This window comes from Salvia splendens, chromosome 5 (genome assembly GCF_004379255.2).
Source record: "Salvia splendens isolate huo1 chromosome 5, SspV2, whole genome shotgun sequence".
Lineage (NCBI taxonomy): Eukaryota > Viridiplantae > Streptophyta > Magnoliopsida > Lamiales > Lamiaceae > Salvia > Salvia splendens.
The window spans coordinates 5,742,109-5,758,956 of record NC_056036.1 but is presented as its reverse complement, the minus strand read 5'-3'; the positions used below and the strand labels follow the sequence as shown (position 1 = coordinate 5,758,956).

The 16,848-nt window shown below is 38.9% G+C and overlaps 1 protein-coding gene across 1 annotated transcript; it reads right to left on the bottom strand.

The window, feature by feature from the left end:
* Nucleotides 1–2,873: 2,873 nt before the first annotated feature.
* On the bottom strand, nt 2,874–4,400 carry LOC121802238 (E3 ubiquitin-protein ligase ATL4-like). The gene has a single exon (XM_042201859.1). It carries the CDS (start codon nt 4,060–4,062, stop codon nt 3,025–3,027), a length of 1,038 nt encoding a protein of 345 aa, XP_042057793.1. The 5' UTR covers nt 4,063–4,400; the 3' UTR covers nt 2,874–3,024.
* Between the last annotated feature and the right edge of the window lie 12,448 nt (nt 4,401–16,848).

Here is a 16,848-nt window from a genome sequence, read left to right as displayed (position 1 = left end):
TTTATTTTTACCAATTAAGAAAGCATCATTTTGAATATAGTTAAAAAAGACATTTATACATGTGGGACTGTTAAGAAAAATTGAAACTTTATAATTTAATATTTCAATTTTAAAGTTCGGATAAATCAGAATTTGACCAAACTTCGTGATTAAATTATAATTAACCCTTTTATTTTTACCAATCCCTAAGAAAAGGATTTGTGATATGTTGTGCAAAATAGTTTGATGGGCGAATATTGGCTTCAATTTTTGGCAGCATATGGGGATACAGAAGCTCTTTAGCTTACAGATTATGGAGAAAGAAAGGCAATGTAATGTTTAAGACAAGTAAACTGAACTAACTAGTTCCACTATTACTATAATTTTTAGACCAATTTTGGCAAAAGCTCTTGCCAAAAAACATTATGTTTTCTGTTTTCTGCTATAACAATATTCATGTTTTTCTCAAAATTAACAAGAAGAAAGTGAGTGTAGTTGCTGCTTCCTCAAGAAGGTACACTGGGGAGGCACATTCTGTACACGTGTCAGAACCATTAGCACTATGAGTTTATTAGTGGAGTACAAAATATGTTAAGTGCATGTTTGTTAATAAAAATATGTTAGGACTTTTTAGAAAAAGGACTTGTTCTCAAAGTAAAGATATGCATGATATTACTCTTCTTTGAAAAAGAAGTTGGATGTTAATATTAATTTGTTGCTAGATCTTTACCCTTGCAGTTTAATCTTAATTACTGATAATTGACAATGACATAATACCAAATATTTACAACTAACCAATCACATGTAAGTAATTTATTGATCATACAGTTGGATATCACACACAATTACCAAACAATTAATGCAGTACTGATTATAATCACCACAAAACTAATTTGTTGAAAGTAGGAGTATTACTCGGTAGTAGTATTTACTAGTATTTGAAATGCGAATAAATCATAGATAATTACTCACCACAAAAGCGGGAGACAAAATAATGACAGACGATTGGCCCTCTTCACATCGTTTTATTGGAAATGGAAAAACACTTCGAATTTACTTCTACCACAAGTGATAAGCATAAGTAGAACTCCTCTGTGTGGGAGAGAGAATAAAATACTTTTTGGTTTTTTATTCCAAAAAGATACATTTTGTTGTGTTGTAAATCCTCTATGCACATATAAACAATAGGATCAAAAGCACTAGTGATCGGTTAAAATAATGAGCTACATATGAACTATAAAAATGGTCCCTAGACTATGGATTTATCTCGCTCATAGTTTTTGGACTTTAAAAATATCGCCAGACATCTTTGAACTAAGGGTTTATCTCAAAAATGGTCATTTTCCACAGTTTTCGGTCAAAAATACCATTTTGGGGGTTTGAGCAATTTGGTCTTTTTACACTTTTAACATTTTAAATATGATATTATTTTAGTCATGTACTAAATCTGATATTATTTTTAAATTGTCATTCTTCTTACTTTTTGTCATCCTTCACTTTGTTTCTTTATTTCAATATTAGATTTAATTTTATAAAATTAAATTTTAAATTTCAATTTTTAAATATCAATAAAAAATTTTAATTAAAACTATTAATTTATGGACACTATAAATATTGATTAAAACTATTAATTTTTGTTATTTAATATAATATTCAGCGGAATTGAAGAAGTACATAAAAATATTATTAATCATGATGGAAAAATAAGAGCTATTCTGTTTAGCCTTCGTTCGGTTGTTATAATTGCTTGTGATTGAATATTATGAAGTTGACTAAAAATTTGATCATACTAAAAATAAAAATTATATTAGTCTTACATTAGATGCATTTTTATTTCAGAATAAATCGTGTTATATGATCTATTTATGATTAAAGCTATTAAAAATTGATTAAAACTAAGGCGTTAGTCATACCTTATTGATTAAATATTAGACACTATCAAATATTGATTATGACTATTAATTTTTGTTATTTAATAATTTTTATAATTAAAAAATTTATTGATATTTAAAAATTGAAATTTAAAATTTAATTTTGTAAAATTAAATCTAATATTAAAATAAAGAAACAATGTGAAAGATGACAAAGGGAAGAAGAATGATCATTTTAAAATAATATCAAATTTAGTACATAACTGAAATAATATCAGATTTAAGATGTTAAAAGTGTAAAAAGACAAAATTACCCAACCCCCCCCCCCCCCAAAAAAAAAACCCCCAAAAGGGTATTTTCGACCGAAAACAGTGAATAAAGACCATTTTCGAGATATACCCTTAATCCAGGAATGTCTAGCAATGTTTTTAAAATTCAGGGACTATGAGCGAGACAAATACATAGTCTAGGGACATTTTCGTAGTTCACTCTAAAATAATTGTGCACGAAAATGTCACTTACATGAGAGAATGACAGGCTGCATTGCATAACAATGTAGATCCATGTTTGTAGGGTAATATTAAATATATTAAGACAAGTTAGGGGCTGGACCACATTTTAGATGACCTAAATAAAACAAAACGAGGATTAATGTCACATGTAACTAGAAGATGGATAATGGAATGTTGAGCTTACAAAAACAACAAATACCGTTCTTGTCCTTTTTTTTTCATTTACCAATGGAGATTGTGTTTGTTTTTTCCCCCAAAACAACACTTTGCTTTTAGGTCATTTTATACTTTTTACCCTTTTTTCATAAATATGAAAACCAAACATTTCCAGTCTTCCACTTGTTAATTAACAAGATACGCGCTACTTTCCAACTAAAAATAATATTTGAAGTAGTTTAAATTAGGAATTAATCAAAAGTCTCAAAGAATAGTTAAATTCACTTAAATTCTCATTAAATCCAACGATCACAATTAAGACTTGCGTTGGGAATTTATATTTGGAAGACGAAATATTCGAATAAATATATAAAACGAAAAAAAGAATTACTTGGATCCTCCTGATTTTACCAAAAAACCACATAATCATTTACTGATCTAGAGCGTGGCTAGTTATGTAACAAGAATTACTAAATTACCCCTAATGATCGGAAGTATTTACGTTTCATATCCCGGAAAGCCACCGAAACAGCTCACTGATCTCCTCTCCGACGCGGTTCGCCTCCAGATCTCCGACGGCGGCAACAGGATCGCTCCGCCTGCTGCTGCCGGAGAAGAATCTCCCCGAGCTTCTGAACGACACTGACTCCAATCTGTCGACGTAATCCCTCAGCCAGTTTCTACCGCTGGATACGTCCGCCGCGAGCGCTTCCCCCGGCGGATCCGGTATTGGAATTCCGACTGACGATTCCTTGTCCGCCGATGTGCAATCGGAAGCTCCTCTGCGATGAGTGACGGATCCTGCCGAGACCTCGTAGCCGTTATCATCCACGATGTAATCGAAGGAGCCGATTGAATACGAGCGCCGATCTCCTTCCGCCGCCTCGGGAGCGCCTCCGCCGCGGCGCCGGCTGATGCTTCCGATCTCAATCCGGAAACTGCCGCTGTTTCCGTTTCCGTCCCGAAAACTGCCGCGGTTCGGATTGGGGAGGATTTTGTCGAGCAATTCGGAGTCGGAAGCGGTTACTGGCGAGCGGCAGAGCGGGCACGTCTGATTGGAGACGATCCAGGCGTCGATGCAGTCGGCGTGGAACGCGTGGCAGCAGATAGGCAGCAGGCGGAGCTGATCGTGCGGCTCGAACTTGGAGAGGCACACAGCGCAGTCGCCGCCGGTGAGGTTTCCGGTGACCGAGCGGAAAGTGAAGAGCGGGAGGGATTCGAGCAAGGAGTGGTGCGGCGCGGCGTGGAATTGCGGCTGGCTAGGGTTGCGGTTGGAGGAGTCGCGGCGCAGGACGACGTCGTCAGCGGCGGAGAAGGTGCGATGGATGCGCTTCGAGAGTAGCCGGAGGAGGAGGTAAATTGAGGCGGAGATGATGACGGCGGAGGCGATGATTATTATCACTATCACTATGGAAGACGATGAGACGGCGTCGGACGAGGTGGAAGCCGACGACGACGGAGATGACGTGTCGGTGTATGGCGGCGGGAGTTGTGGCATTTGCTTGATGAGGGAGATGGCTGTGGGCGGCGGCGGGGCGGACATTTGGGAGAAGAATCAGAATGGGGCTTTTAGAGAGAGAAAAAAGGGTTTGTTTGTTGTTTTAGAGCATTCTAGAGAGAGAAAGGAAGGTGGTGAATGAGGCGGAGGTATTTATTAGATGGGGGTGGTGTCAACTGTCACCGGTGGAGTTAAAAGGAATGCGAAACTTGGTGTATTTGTTGAGGGAGAGCTGCCACGTGTGCCAATTCATATTTTGATTTGTTGAAATACAACATGAATATCCACTATGACTAACTCTACTACTGCTAAATTAGCTTGTAATGGTTGTGTGTAAAGGAGCAAGTACAGAATTAAAGAGGGAGTAGATGAAATGAAATGAAATTGCGGGCATGCAAAAACAGTAAAGAGATTGCCAGTGGTGGGGTTATTAATAGGCTTGGCCAATCAGTGGGGTCCTCTCCACACTTACAGTATTAATTAATTAGAGTAATTAAGATTGAATGGTTCAGTTCATTAGTTAATTCTTGGGTTTGGGTTTGCCTTTGATAAGGTGTATATGTTGAAGTTCTTCATCTTGGTATTGGTTACCTAATGATGTAAGTGGATTCTTCTTACAAGGCACTATGGTTACTGTGAATTAGAAGAGAAATTAAGTAAAATCATACTCCTACATTATACTTTATATTTGAACATAAATATAATGGAGGCACCGTTTCAAAGTTTTACGGGCGAATTTATTTGGTACATTGCTCTATTCTGTTATTTGTTGGATGAAAATAGTAATTTTAATCTTTTCATTTTTTATTCGATAGTACACATAGTTTGGTTAGTCCCCTACGGAGAAAGAATATAATCGCTTAAATTTATAAATTATAGCTAACTTATTCGATTGATAGTTTTGGGGTTTATACGTACGTACTACAGTTAACAAATTGTGATTATGACATTAAAGAGAATGTATCTTACTTTAATCATACTCACTGTAAATAATGTGGTCCTATATTTTTAAAACTTCAATAAATTTCTAGCCGGCCGTGCCATGACACATTGTAGTAATTAAAATACACGAAATATAAGTTTAACTAATTTAGGGTCTCCTCATTTAATTTGGGTCTATCAACACTCAGAGTATCCGATGGAAATTGGCTCTTACTAATCAGTAAATCACATCCTTTTTATTTATTTATTTATTTCTTTATTCAGCTAATCCTTTGTACATAATTTTGTCTTTATTTTCTCTATCGACATATAATTCATTTATTCAAAGTTAGTTAAATCGTAGATGAAGCATAACAGTAGAACCACACAATTCCAATAAATTTTGCCGCCCCTAAATAAAGATAGAAATTCAGTTAGATCTAGAATTGGGCGAAAAAGTACAATATTTTTTTCCTAACACAAATTGTATCGAATTAACATTAAATGATGCAAGTCATGCAACGGTTGATAAATTAAATTTCAATGTCGATAGTTTACTCTATATTGCACCTAAGCTAAATTAGAGGGGTCAAGTGTGGGAACAAGCTTAATCAATAACTTGAAATTACTCTAATGCCCCCAAAATTTCTTTACGTGTGCATATTCCCTATTTTATTTTGTTCTGTATTTAATTAAGCTATATATGAATGTGTGAGTGTAGTTGTTTAAATGCAAAGCTTTATTTATGGCCAGCATTCATTTATGTACTTGATTGATTATTTATCCATGGAGAAGAAGGTAGATATAACTTGGCTTGCTGTATAATAAACACAAATCAATGACTTTCATCAAATTTGTTAAACTGTTGTTTCTTTTATATTTCCTTCTATTTTCTGAGCTATCCCAATTCGGGAAATTATTTAAAGTTTTAAAATTATATGATAAATAGATTTAAAAAAAATTAACACAAGTACTATAATTTACCGTAATATGGTCATTAATTTGAACTAATTTGTTCAACCAATCATGTAAATGCTCACGAATATTATAGTACTCCGTATCAATCAATTCAATACAAAATTTTAGGAGTAGTAACTAATAAATTTGAGACGCCATCAAATCAATAACTCGTAATTAAATGAATTTATTTAAAAATTCAAATATATTCCCCAACAATCATAAATGACTAATTGTGATTTATAATTTCTGTAAAATGAATTCATTCAAGCTAAACGAATTGTTGTCCCTTCTTTGTTTTATTGATAAATAAACAAAAATTTAAAGGTCAAGTTGTGGTGGACTCAAACTTGAGACTTTTTGCCCTCATACATAATCATTCTATCATATGACAGTTATAAAGTGTGTGAGTTGGCCTAGGAGTTTAAGTGATAAATGTCTGATATCTAGGATTAAAATTTACACAGGTTTTATATTTCTCTCTAGTTGTCATAGGGTAGCTATTAGTCTCCAATCCGTTACCGCATCTTGAATTTTGTTTCGCATTTGAGGTGAATACGGTCTAACACAATAATATGATTGCATGACAGTTTAATTCTTGTAGAAAATATATTCAAAGTGTATTGACATTTGCCTAAGAGTGTCCACAATGGGGGAGCCGCGGCCCGCGGCTCGGCGCGCGGCCCCCCATTGCAAAGGCCGAGAGCCGGGGCGGTGAGGCGAGAAGCGTGGCTGAGCCACGGCCGCAGCCTTCACGCGGCTGAGCCGTGTGAGCCGCTGCCCTCCCATTGCAAGCGGCGCGAATCGCGGCTGGGCCGCGGAAATTAGTTTTTTTTTTTCGAAATTTTGTTATAAATATACACTCTCACTTCCATTTTTTCACTTCATTCTACACTTCAAATCCCTTCATTTTACACTCTCAAACACTACAAAAAATGCAAGGTGCAGATGGTAATTCCTCGGGGTATGGAGACTCGGGATACGGCAACTTCCCCAATCAGACGTGGAGTCCGCACTCGCCCCAATTCCGGGTCCAGCCATCCCAGCAGAGGAACTTGGTTCGCCAACCATCGGGGTTCGGGGACTACCGACCGAATATGGACGCGATCAACAACCCATCCCAGCAATTCCAATCCTCCCAATTCCAATCCTCCCAATTCCAATACTCCCCGTCTCCTCTGTCTGAATCTGATAGATTCACATGGGAACAGTTGATGGGTACACCGGCGACCCCGACATCCGGTAGTGTGGAGATGGAGGCCCCCACCGGGGGTCGCCGAACCGGCGGTGGTGGGGGGCGCGGTGGCGGCGGTGGGAGTGGGAGGCGAGGCGGCAGCGGTGGGAGGCGAGGCGGCAGTGGCGGTGGAAGGCGAGGCGGCAGAGAGCATGGGCCCACCGGCGGCGGGCGAGGTGGAGACAGAGAGCCGGCCACCGGCGGTGGCCGAGGCGGTGGTGATCGGCGTGGCGAGAAGTACAACGACGACGAATCCCTCGCTGTTGCGCGGGCTTGGGAGGCGGTCACGACGAATCCGGTCATCGGCACAGATCAGACCGGCATTTGCTTCTGGAGGCGCGTCCTGACGGTGTACAACGGCTTCAAACCAGAAGGCAGTGCCGGACGTGATGAAGGCCAGATCCGGAAGAAGTTCGGCCGGATCAGTAGCGCTGTGAAGAGGTTCAGGAACATATACGAGAGACAGCTCCAGAATGCCGAAAGCGGCCGCAGCGAAGGCGACGTACGGGCGTTATCGTATCAATTGTTTAATACTGAAAACTGGCCCAAGTTCACCTACTGGAATGAATACATGCTTCTCCGAGACTCCCCTCAATTCAAGGCGATCTGCGACGATGAGACCGGTCCTACTGGGAAGCGGACAAAAATCGGGTCCGACGGCACGTACAGTAGTGGTACCGACTCACGTGCATTCGACCTGAATGACGATGTGAGGGATGAGCCCCCCTCGACAATGTCGAGGCGCCAGCGCCCGCAGGGCGAACAATCCGCCATCCGGGAAGCTAGATCCGCTTCCCAAGTCTCTCGGGCGAGCGCGGCGACACCGCACCCTTCAACACCGACCGCGGCGTTGACTCAAACACTGGAGGTGCAGATGATGAAGCAACTCCAGGATAACTTGTCCTTGTACGAGAAGTCGACGGACCCTATCACCAAGATGATGTACTACGACCTCATTCTTAGGTTGAGGTCGAAGTTGGGCTTCTCCGATGGGTCGGCGACGGGCGAAGCAAGCGGCAGTGGGCCCGGTGTCGGCGGCGGTGGAGGAGGTGAAGATGATGTGCCGGATTCCGATGATGCCACCGAGTAGGAAGCGGTGGCGTTTTTTTCTTTTTATTATTATGTTGTGTTTTTAAAATATTTTCGTTGTAGAATTTTCCCATATTAATAGTACGACGAAAATTTGTCTCTACTTCTCTCTTTATTAAATTGTTTTTATTATCCAAATTATTAATCTACTAAAATTTAATAACATTAAATTAAATTAAAAAATAACCTTAAAAAAAACAAAAAAAAAATTAACATTTTAGAGGGCCACATTTGGTGGCACTTTGAATTTGCATTGACTTTGTTACATTTGTCATTACAAAGGCCACATGGGAGCCACAATTGGTGGCCGGGCCACAAATGGTGGCCTTTGAAGGCCACCATTGTGGACACCCTAAACTGCCTCAAAAATTCAACTCAATACATGAACCGACATCTTCTTGTTTCAACGATAATCAACTCTGCTTTTTATTATATCAGAGATCACTTCCAATTCCAGATACAATATTATACTTGAATAAAATATGATCTTCACTATTTAGATGTATGTCTAAGAAGAAAACATAAGAAATTAACGTGACTCCAAAATTATATAAACTGGGGAACCGGAATTTAATAAATTTGGTAGGAATTGACAGAGCGCGGCATTTAATTAGATAGATAAATAATTCTGACTTCGTATAAATGAGTGCACGCCCTGCTCAATCTAATTAACTCACATTACTTTATCATAATCCCATTCCCTTTGCCTATAGATAATATTTCACACTCTCTTTCCCATTGCCTATTCAATTATGTATAAATAATTGTACTCATAATATGTAGATGGAATAATATTTATAACATAGTTCATGATAACCTATTCATTAGGACTCTGTTCATTCACATATAACCCATAAAAACCACATAAACTTTCAACGTTTGTTTCAAAAAAAAAGATTTGTGTCAACTCGTTTTCTTTGTTTGTGTATGTCATACTCCATTATCTAGAGGTAATGATATATAATATCATAAATATTAGTTGAAAATTGACATTTCTTACAAACTTAAAACTTGATCGTTAATACCATGAACTTACACTTTGTATAAAATTTCTATGAGTTCAATTTTTCCTTAAATTAAATTTCGCGTGGAACGTTAGATTATACAATTGAATAAAGTGGTCAACATATATAATCAATGACACTGCTTCTAGTTGGTATAAACGACGTTGGCTTGGTCATTACTTGACTTTTAAAATATATCCCAATTTTTGCTGAAATTCCAAATCATGAAAAATTCACTGCCACTGCAAAAGTTTAATTTTTATGATCAAATTTTAAATTTATGGTGAATACCAAAGTTCGGCCACAATTTGTAATTTTATGAACTAATAGCCCTATATAGAGTATTTATGTCAATATCTATGTACTCCATAATTTTTACTGTGGTGTAGTTTCAACTTAGAACCTTGAATCACGGTATAGTAAAAAAAATGAAAGCATATACGTACGTATCAGGAGTATTTTATAGTATTTGAAAAGTATATATGTATCTTGAATAACAGTATCACGTGTAAATGTGTAATGATTATAATAAATTCAATTATATTAGTATCTTTCGCTAATATACATATTGGGAAACATAGATCAGTGGTGTAGTATATTTTTATATAGTAATGTTGTCACAAAAATACACAAACCTAAGCACGCTGGCTGGCTATGTAATGATATTGCTTATATGACAAACGTAGCATGCTATGAAACCTGCACAAACGCAACACTTTTTTATTCAATGAAATTTCAAATAATATTATGCTATTTCAATTTTTGCATTCTTAAATAGGCAGACATTGAGCAGCCTCAGCTTTAAACTAAGTCTATATTGAATATGAGTCAAACAACAAGCATCTAATTTTTATTGTATTTTTAGACTCATGTGGGATAGTATACTACTTGTATATGAGGACCCACCCTTCATGGGACAATCATTTTTATATTTCCATGACTGCAAATTTTCAGAGAATTAATTGCTCCATAAATGAAATTAAGTAGCTGAACTCAAGACGACAGAGGCTAGACATAATAAACTATATAGAAATTGTTAGATGGAGTAAATTGATATTATCATGAAATTCTATTATCTATGCCAAACTCTTATTTCTATTCTATGCCACCGCTCCAGCCGTATCGCCGATCGCAACCACGTCCACATGAATTCCAAACGGTGATGGAGTTCTGCTAGCATTTGGGGTAGAGCGGCAAGGGCAAGGTGGAGGAGACCCGCAAAGGCTGGTTTTGGTTTATCACCTACATCGATCGCGATTCAGAGATGAATAAGCGGCGGGTTAAGGCAGATATGGTGGAGGAGGAGAAGATGGAGAGGGAGATTCAGAAGCAAATTGAGCGACAAGGGTGGGGAAGAAGATGGAATGGGCGAAGTCGAAGAAGAACACGGAAATGAGTGGGAGACGGTGAGATAGTACTAGATTGACCATTTTATGCTTTTGTTGATATTTTATCTACTATTTATTGAAATTCGTGCGCTTTAATCTCATTCATTTATTTTAAAATCTAATGGTGTAAGATTAGTTTTAGTTGTGGATGGGATGTTAACATAAACCGTGGAACATATATTATATACTTACTATATATTTCGAAGATAATAATTTCAAACAAGTATGAAATAACTTAAGATGGTAGTGAGACGAAGATAGGGGGATGTTTTATTTAGTAGAGGGATTAATTAGTTTAGGTTTAGATGAAAATGTTCTCCTTGGGCAGATGGTGGGTGAGTTTGGTCATGGAGGCATCCATGGTGCCCAACTTCAGCAATGGCACAGCTGTGCCCTTCTTCCTCTCCTCTTAAAATTTATTCCACAGCTTCTTGAAGGTGGACATATTATCAGACACCACCATCACTGCCTTGAGCCTCGACTTCATCTTCTTCCCGTGCTCCAACGCATAGAGGAACGTGTCAACGTCCTCTTTCTTGAAAAGAAACAGCTCTTCTATCTCCATGTACTCTGAAGTCGGTTAGCGAGTGTGTGAGAAGCCTAGTGGCTTGCTTCGACTTCCGAATCACCGAAGCTAAGGCAAGGCCATTTCTTTCAGCTTTTTTAATTGTTGGATCGACGCGAGGGTGTGTTTGATCGCGTTTACTAATACTCGGTATTTATAGTGTATTGCGTCAACTAGGATTAATAATGTCAGCTAATTCATCTGGATCCGCTTTCTTACCCCTCATGATAAAAAAAAAAACAACTAACGCCAAAGTTTGTGGCTTTTCTTACCATTTTTATAGTTTATGGGAAATAACATATTTTGAGAAAGTTAATTGTTTATGGAACGAAAATCCTTTTTTCATACGTCAAAATTATTAATCAGGGTATAATTGTGTTTTTATTTATCAACGAAATGTGCCGTTATGACATATTGGCACCGTTGGAACCACATCAATTTCCCTCGCCCTCCTTGATCGTATGCTTCCACGCATAACGAAAAGTTTCAGCATCCTCTTCCTTGAACATGTATATTTCTATCTCTTTTGATATACTCCATATACTTTGCTAAATGACCCTTGTAATCACCTAGACACTTGGTTACACATTTAGTAGTGATTTTGGAATTTGAAATATTTTTCTGGGGTTGTCATTTTCTATTTTTGGAGGTGACTGATTTATTAATGTGAATAAAAATATAGTACTCCTCCGTCCCATAATAGTAGACATAATTGGAAAATGGCACGGGATTTTAGGAGATATTGTTTTGTGTGTTGGATGAAGAGATAAAATTATATATTTATATTAATGTGAGAGAATTTTTTTCAAAAAAAGGAAATGCGACATCTTTTGTATGACAAACTAAAAAGGAAAGTGTGACATCTATTATGGGACCGAGGGAGTGCTTCATTTTGCAACCATTATATACTGTAATAAATATTGTCATTTGTATTTTGTTTAATATATAATGAAATACACTTACGCCGGACTCGTTACCTTTTTTGTAGCGATAAAGTTTAAGTTAATTTAAACCCCCAAAATACTCAAATCTACACAAAATGAATCACGCTATAAACAAAACATGTCAAGATCCACAAAAAATTACTCGTACACATATATAAAATTATATCAAAAATTATATTCATGATATAATGTTTGGTTTGAATTAGAATGTCATCTAACAAGATTAAAAGTAAAAGAAATGTTTCCTGGTTGGATTGAAATTTTTGCTACTACAGATAATGGGCTACGTACATACTAAATTAAATATCCATTAGATGGGCCACAATAAATTTTGATGGGCCGCAATAATTTTGTACTCAGTATAATAGCTGTATTTACCACAATATAGAGTTTGCTTTTTTATTCATAATAAATAATTTTATGATGTGATAGGATTGAGAAAATGGAAACACAAGTGGTTTGGTTGAAGGAATATGCGGACACATTAAAATCGGTTGAACTAGTTCGTACTTTCCAGTTTGAGCACTGAGTTTTAACGGTTCAAAATGATTGAACTAACAAACGATTTTTATTGATAAATCGGACCAATCTCCCTATCAAGCAAATTTTTCAAACCGGTTAGTCCAATTCGATTTGCAAAACACTTCATAAGGAAGATTTTGTCTTTATCATTTTCCTCAAAAATTATTCTAAGGATTTTGACATAATTATTTTCTCTAAAATTATTATGCAAGACTCAACTCTGGACGGACATAGCATAGGCCATGCCGCCGCTTGATACGTGCATATCTATATGAAGATTCTCATATCTTTATTAATTATTTAATTAGTGATTTGTCATATCTTTTTGTTAAGGAATCGCTTCCTCAACGTGTATATTTCAGTCTCGATCAAGAAACGAAGCCGACGTTGTCGAGCGCCCAATGCGTTTGGGTCGGCGACTAGTCCGGCGAAGTGGTGGCTGAGCGCGAGAGTCTCTCGTCGGCAGCCTTGGGGGTTGTTTCTTGAAGAACAATTAATTGAGCCAAAGTATTAATTCATATATTCATTGACTGAATAAAATGGGAGACTCCATACATATTTATAATATGTGTGGATACAAAAAGATATGATAATTACTAAAATATCTCAACAAATTAAACAACTAAAGATAGTTATGAATCAAAAGATAACCAAATATTTGGAGAATCCTAAGATATCCTAAGATATAGGGGGTTCGTAACAACTCCCCCACGGTTAAAATCCACCTTGTCCTCAAGGTGGGAACCACGAACCAACGAAGAGGGTTGAAATATCTCCTCCTGGATCAAACACCCACGAAATAGTTGTGCGTCCCCCGTCATCATCCCCATTAAATTTTCGAACATGAGTACAGACAACGGGTTTTGCAGGACTGTGTAGCTCGATGCGAAAGGTCTCTGTGGCAAACAAGCACGTGATAAATTCATCATGTGGCAGCTCCTGCCCACTATCATGTAGATCCGTTTTTTCCCTTGTCAAGGCAAGAAATTCACATTTTCTTTTGCTAAAACCGACGCATATACCAGGATCGAACGAGCGCACTATGATCATTTTGATCATCTTAAAGATATCACTATCTTCAACATCTTTACAACCAACTAAACCTTTCGGTCCTATCTCATTCTCAATCCTTTTGTCTTCAATAATGCTCTCTCCCCAAACAAGATCATGAAGGCAAGGCACAACTTCATTTATTAGACAACACTCATCATCATCCTGCAGTTTCGTTTGCCACTCCTTTGTCCTTGAGCTCAGGACAATAGCTTGAGAACGACGATTAGGGGCCAAAAATGGAGTTGTCACGGGCGGCGGGTGTACGGGCTGGGTAGGTCCTGGAGCGGAGTTCGGCAGTAGCTCCACAGCCGGTGCCGGACTCGGCTGCTGCGGCTGGCAATTTAATCGCAGCCGCGGTGGCAGCTGGTAAGGTTGGTGGACATGGTCTGCGGCAGTGGTTGCCGTTAGAGGTGGTTCCCAACACGAAGGCTGGCGTGCTGGGGGCTGATTGGCATTGGTGCGGTGTTGCGGCGGAGACGATGGATCATTGTGGGGTAAACCTGACGTCCCAAAGGAAGCTATAGTATTTCTCAATGGAGAATATTCTAACTTCTGGAGATACGGAGAGACATCTGGCTGATCACGAACATGCTGCTGCGACGATCGGATTTTGCTCACCCGACGATCTATGGCATCGATACGAGTTTCCATCCTGTCCAATGCCTTGTCCAACGCCTCCAATAAGTGGTCCGCTTTGGTGGCTGAACGAGACTGATACTGAGGCTGCAACGGGCGATAGCAGTGATCGGTTCGCTGTCGGGTCGGATCCCAGCAACTAGGCCGACGCGGCAGTGGCTGATCAGAATTTGAGTATCCTTGCGATGCTCGGTGAGGTGACGGTTCCCAACGAGAGGGTCGTTGCGACTGTGGTGGGTCATAGGGCTGGAAACTCGGTAGTGGTCGGTTACTAGGAGGATCCCAACAAGTGGGGCCGCGGGGCTGGACTGACCTCATTCGGTGAGGCGGCGCTGGTCGGTGACTCATTAGCTTGTGGTGGCTGATCTGTGAGACATAGGGCTGGACTCCCCTCGATCGTCTCTGTCGTGGCAGGTCCCAGGGCTGTCTCTGTTGCCCCAACTGCTGGTGGTGGGATCGATATGGCAGGTCCCAGCAGGTCCGGGGAGCGGCCATGAAATGATGTATGAAAGAAGATGGAGAGAACTTGTGCTTCTGATCGGAGGTGTAGGTTTTTTTTTTTGGGATATAGATGAACGAAGATGGTGGATGAGTACGGGATGAAAGCACCAGTTGTTAAGGAATCGCTTCCTCAACGTGTATATTTCAGTCTCGATCAAGAAACGAAGCCGACGTTGTCGAGCGCCCAATGCGTTCGGGTCGGCGACTAGTCCGGCGAAGTGGTGGCTGAGCGCGAGAGTCTCTCGTCGGCAGCCTTGGGGGTTGTTTCTTGAAGAACAATTAATTGAGCCAAAGTATTAATTCATATATTCATTGACTGAATAAAATGGGAGACTCCATACATATTTATAATATGTGTGGATACAAAAAGATATGATAATTCCTAAAATATCTCAACAAATTAAACAACTAAAGATAGCTATGAATCAAAAGATAACCAAATATTTGGAGAATCCTAAGATATCCTAAGATATAGGGGGTTCGTAACACTTTTTCATATATGTTTAGGATATTTTCTTGTTCCTTAAGTTAGGGTATTTAGCATTATAAATAGGTGTCATTGTTATTACTTTCATTGAACGAATGAATGAATATATGAATTTACGTTTCTTTCTGTTTTATTTTAGTACTTTGTTTAAAGCTTGAGTTGTCGACGGGATTCCGCCTCCCGGGACTTCTCTTTTATCTTGTTTATCGTCTCCAGCCAGCGGGAGCTTGGCCGGTGCCGTTCTCTTAGAATCACCTATAGTGTTTTTGTGCTTTCTTTTTACATTTTTAATACTATTATCTGATATTTGGATGATCTCGAAATTTCAGTAGTAATGTTGAAGCGAACTTGTTTTGTGATTAATTAGTATGCTTTCTAGATGAAGAAGTTTCCCAAAGCAATCACATTCCTTTTTCTCAAATTTTGCGTTGCCACGATGATATTTTTTTTCTCCACGTTGCTCTGCCTGCTGACTTGCTTGCTTCTTCAGGTGGACATGGTGGTAGCACCTGGTCACGTAGAATCAATATTCCATACACGAGGACGATCAAGTGATGAATTATTCTGTTATTGAAATCTTTGCTGTTGAGGCTGTCACGGTGGCCTCTCTTCAAAAGGGTCTTGCAGAGTTCACTCAGAAACTGAGCACAGACAAAGCTGAAGCCCATATCAATTCTAACTTCTATCAATTCTGCCCTCGTTTCATAGGCCGTTATTCAAACTCTCTCAAACTAATCAATTTTCTCAATCTTTTTCTCTTTAGAATGATACTCATTCTTACATCCTTCTGTTTTGGGTAAAATTACAATTACCTATAAAAAATAATGTTTGTTTTGAGTAATTTTTTTTTCATTTTATTTGTTTATCATCAACCATCTACCAAAAGGAAAAAAGGAAAGTAAAAAAGTGAGAACCACTTGCACTGCTCGTTGATTTGAAAATTGGCATTCCTAAATTTTGTTGTTGGTTTCTGGGGATTACAAGAGATACAACCGGGCGTAATACAACCCAAAAGAAAGAATACAAAAGGAGAAACTGAACTTAAAATTACAACGGAAAATCGAAACAACTAAACCGTGAATTAGCCGAGTCGGGGAGGCCTCTTCCCGCAAAACGAGATACGCCCCGGTAGTGCTCTCGGTTTGGCGTGTCGTCCCCAAAGGTAAAACGGCTACGTCTCTGGTGAAGCAGCACCGCAATCAACAGAGCTCCGTCGAACTGGATGGAGGAGAGGGCAGTGCTTTCGACAGAAAAACAATGCAGAGAGAGCTTATGAATGCAGAGAATGCTTGTTTGTGTGTAGTAATGCAGTGGTATGGCTAGTCTATTTATAGGCCAAGCCACCATACAGTGTCAACCAAGCCATTGAAGGCTAATCATGACAGATTCGTAACCGTCGTCGGTTACAGGCGTGTGGCAGGAGTGTGCCTTTCGCGTGTGGATTTCTTATGTGGCAGCCGTGAATGTGCCTCGCTTGACGATGTGTCAAGCCACTTGGCCTGCTGACTCGGCGGTGGTCTAAAAAGATTA